Raw genomic sequence first — 22,387 nt, forward strand, 5'->3', positions numbered from 1 at the left:
AACTATCTTCTTCAGCAACACAACGCCAAAGAAAAGATGGAAAATACACTCAAGGAAAGATCAGTGGATGAGCAGTCACAGGTACTTAAGCAGCTATTTCTGAACTCTGATGAAGAGGGATTAGAAAGAAAAGTTGTGCTCAAGAAAAAATATAAAAATTAAAAAGCATACAGGGTGCTTAAAGCTAGTGATAGACCACAGGAATGGGGAATTTTAAGAAACTATTGCAAGAGATTTTAAAAAGACTGTAGAGATTACAGATGTTGGAATCTGGAGGAAGAAATAATCTGCTGGAGGAATTCAGTGGATCAAACAGTACCTGTGGAAGGAAAGTAACTGTTTGTGGCGACCCATTTCCTAGCGTATCCGAACCGACTCACAATTAGATAGCCTACGGGGGTTTGCGAGCACAGAGCTTTGGAGCCTCTGCGCCATGGGGGGCCGGTTGACAGAGGCTTAAAAGTGAGGCTGAAGTTTTCGAATAAAGTTTTTTCCTTCGACTGCAGTTACCGACTCCGTGTCGTAATTTTAGCGCTGCGTGTAGCACACCGCTACATGTTGACACTTCAGGTTGAATGCTTGTATCATGACGGGTGAAGGAAACAGCACCAGACTAAAGCCTTCTTCACCACCCTATCTTTTGGTGACTCCACTTTCAAGGATCGTCTGTGTTCTACAATTATTAATGAGACTATTGTTCACCCATAATACTCGAACCCCTACTTTCATAACTATGTCCCACATTATCATGACTGTTTAGGTGCTGAAAAGCATCTCACCAATGTTCTCTGTCCCTTTCTACTACTTGGTTTCCTGCTTGGAGTCCTTCCCCACTCTTTAACAACAAGATGCCCCATGTTATTTATTTATTTTTAAATTTGGCGATACAACGAGGAACAGGCCCTTCTGGCCCTTGAGTCACGCTGCCAGCAACACACTGAGTTAACCCTAGTCTAATCTCAGGACAATTTATCATGACCAATTAACCATGACCTCTTTTTTGACCGTGGGAGGAAACCGAAGCCCCCAGAGGAAATCCACACATTCCACGGGGAGGACATACAAACTCTTTACAGAGGACAGCGCGACTGAATTATGCTACCATAGCGGTTAGTACAGCACTATTACAACCTGGGGCGTCAAGTTCTATTTCCTCTAGAAATTAAATATTTTAATGAAGCAGAAGTATTTTACGAAGTAACTTTCATGCAGTAAGGCAGTTAGAGATAAGTAGATATACAGGTAACTTCCTGTCCTGGGAAAGCTGCTCTTACCTGCTGTGGGAGCTGACCACTGCACTGCGATGCCAGCTAGATCATCTAGTTCGTGATCTGACATTTTCCATCCTGCTTGGAATAGACGAATATATGGATAATGGGAAGCAAGAGACAGTTCTTCAGATGCATTAATAATCTGAAAGAAAAAGTGTTGCAATGACCCATTTTTCAGCATAGCTCAGAACAGATTTTAAGTGTTTGAGTAAAGTCCACATTAATTCAATTATTCACAGCAGAACCTAAATATTCCCTACGTATTCTTGAGGAGGTGGCGGTGAAGCATTTCTGTGGCGTACGCCATCACATTATGCGTAACACTTAACCAGCTGAGGAGCACTGGAGTCAATAGCTCAAGTATGAGTAATCAATTTCTTTCGCAAAAGGACATTAGTGAATCGAATCAGCAGTAGATCAGAACAGCAGGGCATCCAGTTCTTTCAGTATTCATCGATCATGACTGAGCTTCTGCCTCAGTACTATTTCCATGTCCCTCATTTCCTTTCATATGCAGACAGCTGTTTTGAACAAACTCAATGACTAAGAATTCTGCATGAAAGTATTTTTAAATTAAAAGACCAGTCACTTATTCTAAGGCTCCAACACTTGGTCCTAGAGTACTTAGCCATGTAAAATATTCTCCCTGCATCTAGTCTGTCATCCTGAAGGAAGTTGCTAAGTTTCAATAAAATATCCCCACCCTTCCAAACACTGGAAAGTAGATATCCAGTCCACTCAATCTCTCCTTAAAGACTTCATCAAGTGCATCTATGACCTCAATGAAAGCATCTATCTTATTCTACAACAGTCTATCCTACCAGTTCTGCAATGTCCTGCGTTTCCCAACTTTTTTTTAATGCCATGAACCAATACTATTAGGCAAGGGGCCCATGGACCCTAGGTTGGGAACCCTGCTTTAGACCAACAAGGTACTGAGGAGAGCAGAGTGAGGCACCAAGAGCAAGAGCTCTAAAGAGCGGAGATCGAGTGGCCACGAGTGCAAAGACTGGAACAATCTGTGACTAGTTTAGAAACTGCACCAAGAGAAATGTGCAGGTAAATGTATAGGCAAGTATAAATGGTTGTGATTGCTGGTTAAATTTTAAACTAAATTTAACAAAATTTTAATTTAATAAATTTTATTAACATCAAACAAAGTAAGTAATCAAAAATACAGGACAGGGGATGTGTTAATGCTACATTATGTAGGGGTCACTGCTGGAGCCTCTGTTATTCAAAGATTCAAAGTACATTTCTTATTCTTAATGTTGTCATAGCCAGGGGTGGTAGTGGGTATAAGCTCCCACTACCTATAAAGTGCTCCAAATGGCGTGCAACTCTAGCAGCCTCTGCCAACCAAGTCCAACTCTCGGCCTTCACATGTGGCTTAGCTACTAGGCCCGGTGGAACTCTTTTAACTGACAAGAGAAGAGGCAAAGGCGGACCACTGGCCCCTCAAAACCAGTTGCTTTGGGCAGGTGGGGCTCGTCAGCCTTGCTCAGCAGCCTGCCTGGGAGAAGGGAAACTCCGAGTTAAAACCTCCGCTGCCTTGCGGCCATACTCATCCATGGGAAAGGCTCTAGGAGTAAACCCCGAGGAAGAAACCCAGAGCTGGGGTCCCTAAGGCAGTTTGATGTTGTTTACAACTTCACTCTGGCAGCCTCTGTGACGACACTGGTACCAGGCTGTATCAACACTTGCCCTTCCCTTGGACAACATCAGTAATGTGGAGAGAGGGACCCCACTGCATGGGCAACAGCCGGTTCTTCAAATCTTCCCACCCAGGCTTGCACCCTGGAGAGGACACAGTCCACCAGAGGCACAAGCCCATGTTCCCCTGGGATTGACAGCTGCCTACTAATATTATCAAAGAATGTATAAATTATACACCTTGAGATTTGTCTGCTTACAGGCAGCTACAAAGCAAGAAACTCAAATAACCCAATTATAGAAATAAACAAAAGCCACTGCACAGAGAAAGAGAGAAAAGAAAAACATTGTGCAAACAACAGCATTCTGAAGCAGACTAAATCCCAGAACCGCTCCCAGAGCAGCCAGAGTAGGCCCAAGCCAAGCCTCAGTCCCCAGTTTTCACACCAGCAGGGCAGGAATGCATAGCAGCCAGCTCAGTTCACAGCATCAGAGCCGCAAAGAAAGGAATAAACATTTGCGGGGAGTGAGTGAAATCACCTGGCCCTCGCCTTCATACCCGACACTCAGGCTTCCAGTCTATTTGTGCCAGCGGTTAAATTGTCCAATCACCAAGTAATGCTATGTTCTAGGACCTGGATCCCAGCGCCCCGATATGCCTGAAGTCATTCTCAAGCTCACCAAATCGGCTCAGCACTTTAAGTGATCCAACCTCACACCTGGGTTAGGTGGACGGGCATTGAAACTTTTCCATATTGACTCCTCCCAAAGTTGCTCACGGCATTTCCGGTCGCAATACCCTGACTGCTTCCCTGGTGGCTCGAACACACTGTGCCTCATCCCCAAACCAGCCTCGCCTCCGCTTGCTTCCTCACTGTCTGCAGCGACAGTTCACCACAATTTGCTTCATGAAAGATGTTAAAACTAATGCTTTTCGTCGCTTCTCTTGCTTTATGATTTACCAGTAAGCTGTCGCACATCTTCAGTAGCGCCATCTTATCTTATAAGTGATTTGAATGTGAATGTACATGGATCAATTAGCAAGTTTGCTGATGACTGTAAATTAGCGGGCTCTTTCCTGTTGATAGTGAAGCAGGTTACCATAAATTGCAAAGAGAGATGGGCTGAGGAATGGCAAATGGTTCTCAACTTAAAGAAGTGTAGGGAATTGCATTTTGGACAGTCAAACGAGGGTGGGAATTGTATAATGAATGGCAGGACAGTGATGAGTGCTGTAGATCAGAGAAACTTAGGATTACAAGTGGCCATGCAAATAGACAGGGTGGTGAAGAGGTGTTTAGCATGCTGGGAGCGTAGCAGAATGAGGGGTGACCTCCTAGAAGTTTAGAAAATCATGAGTGGTACGGTAAAGTGGACAGTGATAGTCTTTTCCGAAGGTGGGAAGTCCAAAACTAGAGAGCACAAATACATGAAAAGAGAACAGAATTAAAAGAGACTTGAGGGGTAACTTTGTTACACAGAACGAGCTGCCTGAGGAAGTGGTTGAGGCAGATAGGATTACACATTTAAGAGTGCATGAAGGGGAGGAGCTTGGGTGAGCATGGGCCGAATGTGGGCAACTGGGACTTGCAGGGCAGATGTTATGTTTGGCACGGATGAGTTGGGCTGAAGAACTTGTTTCTGAACTCTAAATGGCAAATGGGAGACTCTTACAAGTGTGATACCAGGAGTTTAAGGGTTGTATGTTCCTGTTAGGATGAAGGCTAAACCTGTGAAATTCAGGGAACTGGCTGACGAGAAATGTTGAGACTTTGGTCGAGAGAAAGGAAGAATTACGGTTGGGTTTAGGAAGTTGGGGATGAGTAAATCCCTTAATGACTATAAAAAGATCACAAGTACACAAGAGGGTAAATCAGGAAGGCAAAAGGTAACGGTGTGGATCTGGCAGGCAAGGTTGAGGAAGATCCCTAGATGTTCTATAACCATGTTATGAGTAAAAAGGATGGCTAGGGATATAGAGTAAGTCCCCTTAGAGACCAGCAGGTTATGATGCGACCTACAGGAGATGGGTGGGATTTTTAACAAATATTTCTCTTTGGTGTTTACTAAGGAGAAAATTTTGATCACTCAAGAGGTAAGGAAAAAATAGAGATGTTTCAGAGCAAATTCTTACTACTGGGAAGGAGGTATTTGTAGCCTTACAGTACATGAAGTGGATAAATCCCCAGTACCTGATCAAGTGCACCTTGGACCGTGTGGGAGGCTAGAAGGCTGAGATTTGTTTCATTGTTAGTTCCCGAGACTGAAAGATGGCTAACGTTGCTTCATTGTTTAAAGGTAGCAAGGAGAAGCCAGTGAACTACAAGCTGTTCAGTCTGATACCAGTGATGGGGAAGTTATTTATTTATTTAGTAATACAGCACTGAGTAGGTCTTTCTAGGTCACCCAGACACTGGGGCCAGCAGACCAGATCACAGGCTGTTCCTTTTGCAGCTTCTTATCTGAGAATGGTCTCAAATTTAACAGATCATTAGCAGAAACTCATTGTGTCCACATTCAACTGCTCTGATTAAGTTATCCCAGAGCAAGAACCAATTCACCAAACAGTTCACAAAATGGCAGCAGCAAGGTCAGTCTCACAAAATGGCCACCTCCATTCCTGCCAACACAATTACTGGTAAATTCTTAAGATTAGAGTTATGCAGCACATAAATAAATCTTTCAGCCCTTTGTGTCCAGTCAAGTACCAGTCAATACTCATCCCATTTACCAGCAGTCTGTAATCATCTAAGTGTGGAGCAACAAAAGGTGGGCAAGGTCCTAATATTTTTCATTTGTATTTACTGTGGAGAGAAACATGGAAGTGCTTTAAATTTACACCTCCACCCCATCCCAGCTTAGATGCATGTCCTCTGGTATTAGGCATTTTGACTCTGGGAAAAAGATACCAGCTGTCTGTCTTTCTATGATAATCTTATACGGTACTGTGCAAAAGTCTTAGGCACCCAAGATTTTTATTTTTATTTACATTTTGTTTCAGATGTTTATATTTTGCCTTCTGCATTAGTGACACACTTCAATTCCAGACCATACCTGGACCCGATCAGCGAGGCCTGGTCCGAGGTCCACCATGTTCCCAGAGATCCGCGGCTTGCTACCATGTCGGAGCGCCTGGAGACATGGCCCATTCCGACCACCACTTCTCTGAAGCAGACGACCACACAGAAGTGACGTCGGAGACCTCAAGATACCCCAGACACTTCCCCGGAGCAACCACTGTAGAGCCCCATTGGTGGCCATCCACAGCTGCCGGAAGTGAGGCCTCCGCCCACTGACCTCGGAAATCAAGCCCGGAGCTCTGCTGGAGTGGAGGCCTCCGCAATCGTGACTCAGTTCACGGACTTGCTTCAGCCGGCAGCCCGGCCCTCCAGGATTAAGAGTCGACTTCAGGGCCCGACCCGATCGACAGCCTGGGCCCCCGGCAGTTAGAAGTGGCAGCGGAGCCTCCCCCCATCACTTGGCCCGACCTGGAGCGCCCGATCATGCGACCCGCCGACTGATCCCCGCGGGACTTGTCCACCAACCTCAAAGAGCTGCAAACAACACATTGCATCGATGGAAACCTGGAAAGATGTGCTATTTACCGAGGAAGCGTGGGAAAAGAGCTGTGCTGCTGGTCAGATTGAAGCAGAGGGGCTTTAGGGTCCCTCTGCCCACCGTTCTACTAGCTAATGTGCAAGCCATAGAGAACAAGGTGGATGATCTTAAAGGGAGACTCACCTACTGCAGGGAGATGCAGAACTGCTGTGTATTCTGTTTCACAGAGACCTGGCTCTCCCCTGCCACCCCCGACTACGCCATCTGACCAGAGGGATTTTCGAACCATCGGATGGACCGCACGGCATCTTCGGGCAAGACGAAGGGAGGTGGAGTCTGCCTACTGATCAACACTGCGTGGTGCTCGGACACAGAAGCACTGACAAGCTCCTGCAGTCCGGACCTGGAACATCTGTCGGTGAAGTGTCGTCCCTACTATCTGCCACTGGAATTCACCTCGGTCATACTGACAGCAGTCTACATTCCCCCCCAGGCAGACGTGGAGTGTGCTGTGAATACACTGTGTGCCAACATCAGTGAACTTGAGACCAGGTATCCGGAGGCTTTGCTCATTACAGCCGGGGACTTTAACCAGGCCAACCTCAGAAAAGCCCTGTCAAAGTTATACCGACATGTCTCCTGCTCCACTAGAGGCCTGAGTATACTTGACCACTGCTACACAGCAGTCAAGGATGCCTACCGTTCCGTCCCACGACCTCACTTTGGAAAATCGGACCATCAGGCTGTACTCCTCCTCCCGGCTTACAAACAGAAACTGAAGCGGGAGGTCATGGTGTCAAAAGTGGTGTCGCGTTGGACAGAGGAAATGGATGAGGTCCTCTGTGACTGCTTTGAATCGGTGGACTGGTCAGTATTCGAGGACTCGGCAGCTAACCTCGATGAGTAAGCCTCAGCTGTTATGGACTTTATCTGGAAATGCACAGAGGACTGTGTGTCTCGCAAGATGATCCAAGTATTCCCTAACCGGAACCTTGGATGAATTATGAGGTCCAGCCACTTTTGAAGGCTAGAGCTGTGGATTTTAGGTCCGGGGATACCAGTCGCTACACGGAATCCAGGCGTGAACTCCGGAAAGCCATTAAGGGTGCCAAGAGGCAATACTTAGCCAAGTTGGAAGCCCAGGCTAACCAGAGGGATGCCAGTAGGCTATGGCAGCGTCTAAATGAGATCACTGGGCGCAAAGAAAAGGCTGGGAATATCAATAACTGTAGCGCTTCTCTTCCTGACGAACTCAACGTATTCTACGCAAGATTCGAACAGAAGAGGAGAGTCCCACCCCCTCCGGATGAACCGGACCTGGTGGCATCGAGATACATCGTCACCAAGGAGGACGTTCCTGAAGATAAATCCAAGGAAGGTGATGGGCCCAGATGGCGTCCCAGGACGGGTTCTCCGGGCCTGTGCAAGCGAGCTAGCTGGAGTATTTGCTGGCATCTTCAACTGCTCCCTGCTTCAGTCTAAGAACCCCTCGTGTTTTAAGAAGGCAACGATAATCCCGGTGCCGAAGAAGAGTAAGGTGGCATGCCTGAATGACTATTGACCTGTGGCTCTAACATCAATTGCTATGAAGTGGTTTGAGTGATTGGTTATGGCACACATCAACCGTAACCTGCCGGTCAACCTCAACGCTTTGCAATTCGCCTACCGGGGCAACAGGTCAATGGCAGATGCCATCTCTCTGGCACTACATTCCTCCTTGGAACACCTGGAGAATAAAGTCGCATATGTAAGGCTCCTTTTCATTGACTACAGCTCTGTCTTTAATACCATCATTCCAAATAAACTGATTCCTAAGCTCCAGAACCTGGGTCTTAGCATTCAGATCTGCAGCTGGATCTTCAACTTCCTCACAGACAGGACCCAGGCTGTAAAAATAGGGGACAAGCTCTCCTCTACAATCACTCTGAGCACTGGTGCCCCACAAGGCTGTGTACTCAGCCCCCTGCTGTACTCACTGTACACCCATGATTGGGTAGCCAAGTTTCCATCAAACTCAATATATAAGTTTGCAGATGACACCACAATTGTAGGACGTATCTTGGGTAATGATGAGTCTGAGTACAGAGAGGAAATTAAGAACCTGGTGGCATGGTGCAAAGACAATAACCTATCCCTCAACGTCAGCAAGACGAAGGAATTGTTTGTTGACTTCAGAAGGAGTAGCAGACTGCACGACCCCATCTACATCGATGGTGCACAGGTGGAACAGGTCAAAAGCTTTAAGTTCCTCGGGGTGAATATCACAAATGACCTGACTTGGTCTAACCAAGCAGAGTCCACTGCCAAGAAGGCCCACCAGTGTCTTTACTTCCTGAGAAAGCTGAAGAGATTTGGCCTGTCCCCTAAAACCCTCACTAATTTTTATAGATGCACTGTAGAAAGCATTCTTCCAGGGTGCATCACAATCTGGTCTGGAAGTTGTCCTGTCCAAGACCGAAAGAAGCTGCAGAAGATCGTGAACACAGCCCAGCACATCACACAAACCAATCTTCCATCCTTGGACTCACTTTACACCGCACGCTGTCGAAGCAGTGCTGCCAGGATAATCCACGACACGACCCACCCAGACAACAGACTTTTTGTCCCTCTTCCCTCCGGGAGAAGGTTCAGGAGCTTGAAGATTCGTACGGCCAGATTTGGGAACAGCTTCTTTCAAACTGTAACAAGACTGCTGAATGGATCCTAATCCGGATCTGGGTCGTTCCTTCCAAATATCCAGACCTGACTTGCACTACCTTACTTTCCCTTTTCTATTTTCTAATTATGATTTATAATTTAAATTTTTATTATATTTACTTCGATTTGTACTTCAGAGAGTGCAAAGCGCAGAATCAAATACCGCTGTGATGATTGTACGCTCTAGTATCAATTGTTTGGTGACAATCAAGTAAAGTATCTCATCCAGTGCATGATTAAACAAAGATAACAAACAGATGCTCATGATCAATGACATAATGAGTTGAATGAACTAAACTGATTAACTAGAATAGAAATGGGTGTGGAAGGAATCAATGAGTGAAGGACAATCAAACTAAAAGGAAAGGGTTTGACAAATGTGAGTTTAACATTCAAATCATCGATTATTATACCACAGCAAGAGTGAACATTGCAACAAGACACAAGGTGGTTTGCCTACATCAAGGAAGTCTCTCTCAAGCAGAAATGTTATGGCAGACAAGAGTTCCAAGATGTGCTGTCCAAGCTCTTCTGAAGAAGCACAAAGAAATGGGCAAGGTTTATTTAGGACTTGAAATGTAGTGATCAGCCATAGAAACTGAGTGCAGCAGACAAGAGATATACCAAATGGACATCTCTTCTAAGTCGGAAGGAATTCAGATCTGAAATCTCGGAAACCACTGAAACCCAAATACACCCCTCTACAATCCAGAGAAGTCTTGTCTTCATGGAAGAGTTGCTGCCAAAAAGCCATTTCTTTGAAGTGGAATCAAAGCCAGGAGACCTAAGTACACACAAAAACACAAGTACTGGGGTGCTCAGTAAAGATAGCAAGTGCTTTATGGGTAGGACTGAGTAATAAGAAAGGTATGACCACATTAATAGGATTATATTATAGACCACCCGCAGGATTTAAAGCAGCAAATTTGTAGGGAGATTGCAGACTCTTGCAAGAAACATAAGGTTGTGTCATAGGACACAACAGCGCAGAAACAGGCCCTTCAGCCCATCTAGTTCATGTCCAACTATTATTCTGCCTAGTCCCATCAACCTGGAGCTGGAGCATAGCCCTCCATACCCCTCCCAAACACATACCTATCCAAATTTCTCTTAAATGTTGAAATCGAATCTGCATCCACCATGTGCTGGCAGCTCGTTCCACGTTTTCACCACCTGCTGAGTGAAGATTCCCCCCTCATGTTCCCCTTAAACATTTCATCTTTCACCCTTAACCCATGACCTCTAGTTCTAGTCTCACCCAACCTCAGTGGAAAAAAGCCTGCTTGCATTGACCCTGTCTTTACCCCTCAAAATTTTGTATACCTCTATCAAATCTCCCCTCAATCTTTTATGTTCTCGGGAATAAAGTCCTAACCTAGTCAACCTTTCTCTACAACTAATGTCCCCAAGTCCTGGCAACATCCTTGTAAATTTTCTCTACACTTTTTCAACCTTATTTACATCTTTCCTGTAGGTAGGTGACCAAAACTGCACACAATACTCCAAATTAGGCTTCACCAACATCTTATGCAATTTCAACATAACATCTCCTGTACTCAGGGCATTGATTTATGAAGGCCAAAGTGCCGAAAGCCTTCTTTATGGCCCTATCTACCTGTGACACCATTTTCAAGGAATCATGGATCTGTATTTCCAGATCCCTCTATTCTACCACACTCCTCAGTACCCTACTACTCACTGTGTAAGTCTTGCAGGCGTTTGTCCATCCATAGCGCAACACTCTCACACTTGTCTGTGTTAAATTCCATCTCTTATTTTTAAGCCTACTTTTTAAGTCCTCCTCACTGTTCACTACACCCCCAATCTTGGTGTCATCCACAAATTTGCTAATCCAGTTAACCATATCATCATCCAGATCATTGATATTGATGACAAACAGGCCAGTGTCTAATCCAATTTGCTACCTGATCTTGAGTGCCAAGCAACTGAACCTCCCTGACCAACCTCCCATGCAGGACCATGCCTTGCTGCAGTCAATGTAGACAACATCTATATCCTTGCCTTCATCAACATTCTTGGTAACATCCTCGAAAAACTCCAAGATTTGTTAGGCATGACCTATCATGCATAAAGCCATACAGAAAATCCTTAACCAGTCCCTCTCTATCCAAGTACTACATCAGTGCTCCTAAGATACCTCCATTTACTGCATCCTACCAAAATTTTACTGCTGATGGTGCATTACCTCATATTTCTCCGAATTAAATTCCATCTACCTTTGCTCTGCCCAACACTCCAACTGATCTATGTCCCTCTCATTTGCTTTTATGCTGTATTTGAATTCTCTTGTGAGCCACAGTTGCCTCATCCTTCGATAGTCGTGATTTTAACCTTCCACAGACTGACTGGGACTTCCATACTGTAAAAGGAAAGAGTTTGTCAAATGTGTTCAGGAAAGTTTCCTTAATCAGAACGTAGAAGTCTCAACAAGACAGTATGTGATACTTGATCTCCTTTTAGGGAATGAGACAGAACAGGTGACAGAAGTTTGTGTTGGAGAATACTATGCATCTAGTGATCATAATGCCATTAGTTTCAAGGTAATATGGAAAAGGATAGGTGAAAATTACAGAGTACAAAGTTTGTACATTCCTGTCAGAATAAAAGGCAAGGATAACAACCTAGGGAACCTAGGCTTTTCACAGATATTGAGGCCCTAGTTAAGAAAAAGGAGATTCCTAGCAGGTATAGGCCAGCAGGAACAAATGAGGTACTTGAGGAGTACAAGAATTGCAAGAGAAGACTTGAGGAAATCAGGAGGGATAAAAGAAGGCACGAGTTTGCTCTAGCAGACAAGGTAAAGGAGCATCCTAAGGGCTTCTATAGATGTGTTAAGTGCCAAAGTACAGTAAGGGACAAAATTGGTCCTCTGCAAAATCAGAGAGGTTATCTATGTGTGGAGTCAGAAGAGATGGGAGAGATTTTAAACTGATTTTTTGCATCTGTATTTACTTGGGATATGGACACAGAGTCCACAGAAGTGAGGCAAAGCAGCAGCAAGGTCATGGACCCTATACAGATTACAGGGTCTGCTGTCTTGAGGCAAATTAGGGTGGACAAATCCACAGGGCTGAACAAGATGTACCCTCGAGGGGACCCTGTGCAGACATTGCAAGAGCTCTAGCTTACAACATTCTCAGCCACGGGTGGGGTGCTAGAGGACTGGAGGATAACTAATGTTGTTCTGTTGTTTAAGAAAAACTAAGAATGAGTGGCCCACTCATGCTCAGTGGCTCAGAGACATTATGTCCTGTTCAGACCTTGAAAAGATTCATTATTCACTTCTTAATTAGGACATAAAGTTCCAAAGGGTGAGGGGACCTTTTCTTGAATGTTTTCATAATTCCCGCTTAGATTAAAGGTCCATCCCTTTTTTTCTCTTAAGCATATAAATCCCTTGCAGCTGCTTTCGGTTAAGATTTACGGTATCTGATGTGTAAACATATGGTATAATAGCCCAGGTAGCAGGCAATATACCTTTTTATGAATACACTCTAACTTTTCTCTCTATTGTAAGGTTGGCTTGGAGTTGGGGAATGGGAGGGTGGGGTGGTAACTATATATGATTCTACCATGGGTGCTTTTCTTTAACTGTTGTGAACTGCACATTCGATATGTTTGTTTTCCACTGTGCAAACTTCTTTTTTACTGTTTTTTTCATTGTAGATAAAAAAAAAAATTTTTTAAAGCTAAGAAGTCAGGAAATCACAGGCTGGTGACTTTGACATCAGTAGAGGGAAAGTTATTAGAAGGTATTCTAAGGGACCAGATATGTTAGTATTTGGATAAACAGGGACTGATTAGGAATAGTCAACATGGCTTTGTGCATGGTAGGTCATACCTAACCAATCTTAGTGTAACCCCCTGGGTCACCTCAGGCTCGCTCAGCTCATTCTCGTCCAGGGGGAGCAGCCTGCGGCCCCGTCAAACTGGGTAATCAGCTGGTGTGGATGCTGTGTGATGTCCCCGCCTCGCCCAAAAACAGACAGTACACCATATGCGATTAAATGAGTACAATTTATAAAGGTTACTATAACTAAGTGATTAATAACGATACAGTATATATGAAGAGAAAATTAAAGAAAAGGCGCCAAACTTATCAAAGTCCAAACCACTTCGTGCACAGCCGTTGGAGCTCAATTTCTGAAGTCTTCTGGCCACCATTCGATCCCCTCCGAACTCCTCGACTCGCAGCTCAGGACCCTCCGAACTCCTCGGACTCTCCAAACAGCTCAGGACCCTCCGAGTGGTCAACCAAGCACATCTAGCTTCATCCCCCCCCTCCTCGGAGAATCTCCCGGCCTCGGACCCCCCCTTTGGGATCCGATCCTCGCCCAGCTTAGAGCATTGCGTCCTCTCTCTCGACCCCCTCGTGCCGATCTCCCCAAAAGCCCGTCAACATAAGCTTACAGACTCAGAAGAAAGAACATTAATCCCCATTTGGTTTACAAAGGAATACCATTCTCGTTATCAGTAAATTAGCATTCCTGCTAGTTAACAAAAAGAAGAAACCCTCTTTACACTAGTTTTTCTAGGAAGTTACCAGGAAAATTGATGAAGACAAGGCAGTGGATATAAACTTTAGTAAGGCCTTTGACAATGTCCCACATGGAAGATTGGTGAAGAAGGTTTCGTTACTTGGCATTCAGGATGAGGCAGTAAATCAGATTAGACATTGGCTTCGCGGACAGACAGTATTAGTAGATGTCTGAATGGAGGCCTGTGACTAGTGGTGTGCTGCAGGGATCAGTGCTGGGTCCATTGTTGTATGCATTTAATATCACTGATCTGGATGATAATGTGGTTAACTGGATCAGCAAATTTGCAGATAACACTGAGATTGGGAGTTTAGTGGACAGCGAAGAAGCTTGCCAGAGTAGGTCTTACATGGTGAGTGGTAGGATACTCACTACGGTCAGACAAAGGAACCTGGAAGTAAAGATCCATAAGTTCTTGAAAGTAGCATCACAGGCAGGTAGGGTTGTAAAGAAACCTTTAGGCACATTCACCTTCATAAATCAATTTACTGAGTACAGGAGATGTGATGTTATGTTGAAATTGTACAAGACATTGGTGAGGCCTGATTTGGAATATTGTGTGGAGTTTTGGTCACCTACTTACAGGAAAGATGTAAATAAGGTTGAAAAAATACTGAGAAAATTTACAAGGGACTGGAGGACCCGGGTTATAAGGAAAGATTGACAGGTCATGACTTTATTCTTTGGAACGTAGAAGATTTGGGGGAGATTTGATAGAGGTATACAAAACTATGAGTGGTATAGAAAGGGTAAATGCAAACAGGCTTTTTCCACTGAGGTTGACGTGAGCTACAACTGAAGGTCATGAGCTAAGGGTGAAAGGTGAAATGTTTAAGGGGAACATGAGGGGGAACTTCTCACTCAGAGGGTGGTGAGAGTGTGGAACGAGCTGCTAGAGCAAGTGATGGATACAGGTTCAATTTAAATATTTAAGAGAAATTTGGATAGGTACATGAATGGGAGGGGTAGGAGGACTACGGTCCAAGTGCAGATTGATGGGACTAGGCGGATTAATGGTTCGGCATAGACTAGATGGGCCGAAGGATCTGTTTCTGTGCTGTAGTGTTCTATGAAATGTTCTCCCAAAGAAAGGTCAGTCACCTAGTCAGGATCTCTTCCCAACACCAGGTCCCGTATGATCCTCTCCTCTTATTGGACTACCTACACACTCATTTAAGAAATTCTCTTGAATACACCTAACAAATTCCCTAAGAACATAAGACATTGGAGTAGAATTTGGTCATTTAACCTATCAAGTCTGCTCTGCCATTTGATTACGGCGGATTTAATTTTCCTCCACTCCATTCTCCTGCCTTCTCCCTATATTCTTTGATGCCGTTACCAATCAAGAACATACTTGATATTATCATCTCCAGTCATCTGTGGAAATTAATTCCTCAGATTCACCAACCTCTGGCTACAGAAATTCCTCCTCATCTCTGTTCTAACAGGACATTCTTCTATTGTGAGGCCATGCTCTCTGATCCTAGACTCTTCCACTATTAGAAACATCCTCTGCACATCCACTATCTGGGCACTTCAATATTCGAAAGGTTTCAATAATTCCCTGCTCCCATTCTTCTGAACTTTAGTGAGTATAGACCCAGTCATCAAAAGTTCATCATATGTTAAACTTGTCATTCCCATGATTATTCTCTGAACCTCCTAATGCCAGAACATCCTTTCTTTGATTTTACCCCATCAAACCTCTTGCACTAAGGAGGTCCCAGCCTATTTTGGGGAAGTTGAAGTCACCCATTGACAACAACCCTGTGGTTTTTACACCCATCCCTAATCTGCCTGCCTATTTGTCCACAATATTACACTGGCTTTTGTAGTTCCGTGGTATAATCCCATTAGAGTGATTGAACCTTTTCTATTTTTGAGTTCTACCCATATAGACTGTGTAGATGAGCCTTCCATTGTGGCCCGCTGAGTGCAGCTGTGACATTGCCCCTGATTAATAGTACAATTCCCTACCCCCCCCCCCTTTATCTCCCTTTCTATCTTTTCTAAAACATTGAAAGTCCAGAACATTAAGTATCCAGTCCTGTCCCTCTCCCAACCAAGTCTCTATAAAGGCCACAATATCATGTTCTAAATTCATCTCCCCTTACCCTTAATAATCCCAGCATTAAAATAAACAAACTTCAACCTTTCTATTGTGTCTGTGACCTTGCTCCTGCTTGTTCTTCAATACAGATTTACTGGTCATGACATCTACCTTCCTCTCAATCCCTCCCTTTTTCTGACAGGGTGTTTTGGTTCCCATCCTCTACCAAGTTTTAGTTTTAAACCAAGTTTAAATTGGTTGTCACAGAACTCATAAAACAGAAGGAACATTACCTGTAACACTGTCATCTCCATATTGCTTTGCCCGCTACACAGCCAGACATCTCCAAAAAACACATCTTCTAAAATAATCTTGTCCACAGCCTCAGCAATCTTCTGCTCTGCAGTAATTGAAAACGGACCACCTGAACGAAAAGGATGGAGCAGAACTTTCCAGACACCAACATTACCACCACCAGGAGATACAACTGAAAATAAAAGCAGAAATATTACTGAAAAGCCCACGAGAGTGTAGTGGGAGCTGTGCATTCATGGCATAATAGGCACCACAAACCCTCCTCCCCTCATTCAGAGCCCAACACAAGTACAATACCATGGTTACTACCTTCTAAGTAAGTCACAGAGTCAGACAACAAGAAAACAAGCTCTTTGGCCCAACTCATCAATGCTAACCACGATGCCCACCCAATGAGTCCCATTTGCCCTCTGAACTGCTTTTATTCATGTACTCATCCAAATGTCTTTTAAACGTAGTCATACAGCAATACAGCACATAAACAGTCCCTTCAGTCCATGCAAACCTGATCTGCCCACCTGGACCTCTCATCCATATGCTGATACAAACCTCTTAAATGTTACAATTGATCCCGCATCTACCATTTCAGCGAGCAGCTCAGTTCACACTCACACCATGGAGTGAAAACAAAATCACCTCAAATTTCCATAGAATATTTCACCTTTCACCCTAAACCTATGACCTCCAGTTTTAATCTCATCCAACGTGAGGGGAAACAGACTGCATGCATTCACCCTATGTTCTTATTTTCTCTGGCAGATTGTCCCATATACGAAGAAGCTGTCCCTTTTGAATCTTACATCTGAAACTTACACTCTCAAATTTTTGGTTCCTCGTCCCTGGGATAAATACTATGTACATTCACCCTATCCATATCCTTCATGACTTTATATACCTTCGTAAAGTCACCCTCAACCTCCTATGTTCCAAGGAATAAAGTCCTAGACTGTCCAACATCTTCCTATAACTCAGGCTCTTGAATCCTGGCAGTATCCTCATAAATCTCTGCACTCTTTTCAGTTGAGTGATGTCTTTCATTTAAGTGGGCGACTAAAACTGCACACAGTACTCCGAGTCTGCCTCACCAACATCTTGTACAACTGCGACATAACATGCCAAAGCTTCTACTCAATGTCCTGACTGAGGGCCAGCACGCTAAATGCCTTTTCACCACCCTGCGTACTTCTGACACTACTTTCAGTGAACAATCTCTATTGTCCCTCTATTCTACAACACCCCCCAGGACCCGTTCATTCACCGTATAAATCCTACCATAGACCGACTTCACTAACTGCAACACTTCACACCTTCGAATTGAAACCCACTTGCCAATTCTCAGCCCACATACCCAGATGATCAAGATTCCCCTGTAATTTTTAATAACCTTCTTCACTGTCTACCATACCACCTACTTTTAATAACATCTGCAAATTTACTAGCCTTGCCCTTTTCATGTACTTCCAAATAGTTTACATAAATAATCTCCTCCTCCTCTTGCAGCAAAATAACCACTACCTTCTGAAAAACATAACCCTCTCCCACCTGTGCCCTCTGGCATCAGACACCCCCCATCCTTAAGAAAAGGACTAATTATCTGTCCTATCTATGCCCCTCATAATATTATAAACCTCTACAAGGTCAACTCTTGGTTCTCCTACATTTCAGTGAGAATAAACCCAGCCCATCCAATCTCTCAGTCAGAATCAGGTATATTATCGCTGTTTTATGACATGAAGTTTGTTGTTTTACAGCAGCAGTGCAGTGCAAAGACATAAAATTACAAAATAAGTGGAGCAAACAAAAAGAGTAATGAGTTTATGGGTTTATGGACTGGTCAGAAAACTGATGGCGGAGGGAAAGAAGCTTTTGCTGAATCATTGAGTATGGGTCTTAAGGCTCCTGTACCCTGACGATAGTAATGAAAAGAGGTCATGTCTCAGGTGCTGCAGGGCTTTAATGATGGAAGCCACTTTCTTGAAGCTCCGCCTGTTAAAGATGTCCTCACTGATGGGGAGAGTTGCCCGTGATGTCCACGACCCTCTGCAGCCTCTTTCGATCTTGTGCATTGGAGCCACTGTCCCAGGCCGAGGTGCAATGCCCTCCACCTTACATCTACAGAAATTTACAGGAATCTTTGGTGGCGTACAAAATCTTCACAAAGTCCTAACAAAGTAGAGCCACTAGTGTGCCTTCTTCATGATTGCATCGTTGTGTTGGATCCAGGATAGATCCTCCAAGATGTTGACACCCAGGAACTTAAAAACTAATCACCCTGCCAACCAGCCAATCTATCTCGCTCCTGTAGGCCTCCTCATCACCATCTGAGATTTTACTAACAATAGTGTCAACTCCAAATTTATAGATGGCATTTGAGCTGTGCTTTGCCACACAGTCATGAATGTATAGAGAGTACAGCAGTAGGCCAAGCACATATCTTTGAGGTGTGTCTGTGTTGAGAGTCAGCGAGGAGGAGAAGTTATTACTAATCCACACCAACTGTAGTCTCCCAATAAGGAAGTCGAGGAGGGAGGTATGGAGGCCCAGGGTTTCAAGCTTGTTGATTAGCACGGACGGGCTGATGGTGTTGAACACCAAACTGTAATCGATAAACAGCAATCTGACATGCTTTACTGTTGTCTACAAAGCTGAGTAGAGAGCCAGTGAGATTGCATACACCATAGACCTGTTGTGGCAGAAGGTAAATTGCAGTGGGTCCAGCTCCTTTATCAGACAGAAGTTAATTCCAGCCATAACCAACCTTTTGAAGCACTTCATTAAGGCGATGACTACAAAGGCCATAAAAAAAGGAGCAGAATTGGGCCATTTGGCTTATCAAGTCTGCTCCACTATTTCATCATAGCTGATCCATCCTCCTGCCTTCTCTCTGCAACCTTTCACGCTCTAATAAATCATGAACCTATCAACCTCTGCATTAAATGCACCCAGTGAACTGGCCTCCACAGCCACCTGTGGCACTGAATTCCACAGATTCACCACCCTCTGGCTAAAGAAATTCATCCTTATCTCTGTTCCAAAGGGATGTCCTGCTGTTTTGAGGCTGTGCCTTTGGTCCTAGGCTCCCTAACCAAAGGAAACATACTCTTGTTTTCCACTCTATAAAGCCTTTCAACATTCGATGGGTTTCAATGAGATTGCCCTCCCCCCATTCTTCTATATTCCAGTGAGTACAGGCCAGTCTTCCATCGCTGTTCATATGATAACTCTTTCATTGTAGAATCTTTCTCATGAAACTCCTCTGAACCTTTTCCAATGTTAGCACATCTTTTCCCAAAACTGCTCACGATACTTCAAGTGAGGCCTCACCAGTGTCTTACAGGGCCTCAGCACTAGATTCTTGCTTTTATTTTCTAGTCCTTTTAACATCACATTCAAAGTTCAAAGAATGTACATGTCGCATGGAAGCAGGTTCACAGCTTTCGTGAGTGAGACAGATTATGAACACTAGTTACGAATAAGCATGTTAATAACTTATTTACAAACAGTAAAAGATTTGACCAATCCTCTAAATCCATGAGTTACAGAGATTACAAAGCTGAATATTCAACAGACACTTAACTAAGTGTGCGTGTCTGCAGCAAACTTTCCAATGGTTCTGTGAAGCATGGCCTGGGGACAAGGAAAAAAGACCGAGTCTCCTGCATGTGCCAATCTTATACCTCTGAGGTACCTGAAACCAGACGCCAGTGCTGTGGCGCACAAGGCAACCAATGGGAAAGAGCAGCCACAGCTTTTAAACGGGCCAATCAATGACCGACATGGCAGTAGCAGCTTTCAACTGGCAAATAAGCCAACCCCACCTTCCACATGACATGCCACCCCTCAAAAGTCACAACATCGAGACAATTCGAACCTCAGACTGGTATGACCCTCGCAAACACCCCACTAAATCACATATCAAACACAAAAGTACAATACCCGGTACTATAAACCCAATAATCACAACCTAGTTACTACAATAGTCCACCAGCTTCCCTGCTCCCCAAAAGGACACCAGCCTACCCCCAGAGTGTCATAGCCAATGAGTTGGTCCCCCTCTTAATCTTATACACTGACTTTCAGATGTGACCAGCCAGGTAAGTGATGTTCCCTGACTCGTCAGGAACGTAGCTGCAGCATGTTTGACCAAGAGCTATCTTTCTTTGCGAGTAGGTAATCTAAGGGAATCGATATTAGTTCCCACCATAGGGAAAGAGTGGCCACAAATTTTTAACAGGGCAATCAATGACTAACACAGCGGAAGCGGCTTTCGACCAGCAAGTAAGCAGGTCCATAGTTTCATCGTCAGTTCATACACAAGCAGGACAAATTGTCACGAAGCTCACAGACACAAAGCCCAAAGCAGCCGGAGCAGTCTCACAGCCTCAGCACGAGGACAGCGGAGAAAACGTCACGGAGCAGAAATGGCCCGACCCTCACCTCCAGTCCCAACACCCTGCCTTTTCAGTCCATCTGGCCTGGCATTTAAATTGTCTTCTGAACTGGGACCTGGGCCCCGCCATGTCGACACACTTTAGACCTGGACCCCACTGTCACATTCAGGTCTTACCCAGCCTTTCCAAGTCGGCCTGGCACTTAGATCAATCCAACATCGCTCTTTGTTTAGGTGGGCAGGCTCCAAAACTCCTCTGCTCCAACTTTTCTACATTTCACACACCCTGACTCCTTCTCTGACTCCGACTCCATCTGGAACACGCCTTGACATCACTCCGACCAGCCAACGTCTACGTCTCAGCCAAATCGACACTGGACTCATTTAAACTGGTCTCTTTCTCAGCTGCCTTTCTCGACATGCCGCGAGTGATCGCGCATACGGGATAGATCTTGGAATCTAGGGACGGGTCCTCAACACTTACAGGCTTACTCGTCAGCTTCACGGCTGAACACACCTTACCCCCTGCTAAATCATTACCAAGAAGGACGTCCACACCGTCTCTCGGTAATTCTGACCGCACCCCTATTTCAACTGGTCCAGATACCAGATCACAATTTATACTGATCCCATGCAAAAGTACAGCTTCTGTCCCTTTTCCTATGCCTCTCAAAACTACCTCTCCAGTCTCAGGACCAAAATCTAGTACCTTACTTAGAATCAATGACTGATCAGCCCCAGTATCTCTCCAGATCCTCACTGGAGCTGGGGTTTCTCCCTCTTTCACAGACACGGTCCCTTCTGAAATAAATTTCTCACGCCCCTCTCGTATTTTATCTACCTTGGCCTTTCTCGTCGATTTGCTGATCGACTCAATACACCCTGTAGGGACTACTGCTTTCCCTTTTCCTGTCTCCTTCCTCGGAGCAAAGCACTTAGATGCAATATGACCAACCTTTCCACAATTAAAACAGGTCAGGCCAGGAACCCTCCTGCCAGCCTGCCTTTCTCTACCGGCAGGCTTTCTCTACCGTCGCTACGGTCTTTCTGGTAACTCTTATTCGAGGAAAACTTTGTCTTGTGGGTTAGGGCATATTCATCTGCGAACCTGGCAAATTCTGATATAGACTTATTCGGCTTCTCATTCAAATACATCCGGATATCATCCGAAACACAATCTTTAAATTCCTCAATCAGAATTAACTCTCTGAAATGCCGGAAATCCTCCTCCACCTTTTCTGCTGCACACCAACGATCCAAGAGCACACCCTTCTCATAGGCAAACTCTGCATACGTCTGATTCCACACTTTCTTTAAATCTCTGAACTTTTGTCCATATGCTTCAGGGATTAACTCATAGGTCCGAAGGATGGCCCACTTTATTTCCTCATAATCCGCAGACACGTCCATGGACAATGCCGCATATGCCCGTTGTGCTTTCCCTTTTAACACACTTTGTAACAACGCCACCCACTGATCTCTGGGCCACTTCTGATTCACTGTCACCTTTTCAAAAAGCAAGAAATAACTATCAACATCCGTCTCCTCGAACGGAGGTACTAACCTAAACTCCCTACTAACATTAAACCTCTCGGTCTGCCCCTGGGACTCTTCTCTCTTGCTTTAACTTCTCCATTTCCAGCTCATGCTGCCTCTGTTTCTCCTTCTCCTTATACTCCCTCTGTTTTTCAGCTCTTTCCTTCTCCCTTTTCGCCTCTAACTCCTTTAGCTGGAGCTCATACTCCCTTTTCTTCTGTTCTGCATCCAGCCTCAATTTTTCCAACTCTACCTGAGCCGTCCCAATAGCTGGTACCTTTTCAGGGATAAGTTCCAATACCTCAGCCGGAAACACATCCTTATCAATACTGAGGTATGGCCCTCTACATCTCCC

The 22,387-nt window shown here is 44.7% G+C and overlaps 1 protein-coding gene across 2 annotated transcripts in view; it reads right to left on the minus strand.

The window, feature by feature from the left end:
• siae (sialic acid acetylesterase) overlaps positions 1 to 22,387 on the minus strand; it is a 66,111-nt gene that overhangs the window by 26,366 nt on the left and 17,358 nt on the right. The window contains exons 3-4 of one of the 2 annotated variants that reach the window (XM_059957132.1): positions 16,085 to 16,191; positions 1,275 to 1,413 (exon numbers count right to left, since the gene is read on the minus strand). In XM_059957132.1, the coding sequence (XP_059813115.1) occupies positions 1,275 to 1,413; positions 16,085 to 16,191 (246 nt within the window). Of the gene's footprint in view, positions 1 to 1,274; positions 1,414 to 16,084; positions 16,279 to 22,387 lie in introns of both variants that reach the window. The other variant, XM_059957130.1, reaches the window with a different exon arrangement.

This window comes from Hypanus sabinus, chromosome X2, assembly GCF_030144855.1.
Source record: "Hypanus sabinus isolate sHypSab1 chromosome X2, sHypSab1.hap1, whole genome shotgun sequence".
Taxonomy (NCBI): domain Eukaryota; kingdom Metazoa; phylum Chordata; class Chondrichthyes; order Myliobatiformes; family Dasyatidae; genus Hypanus; species Hypanus sabinus.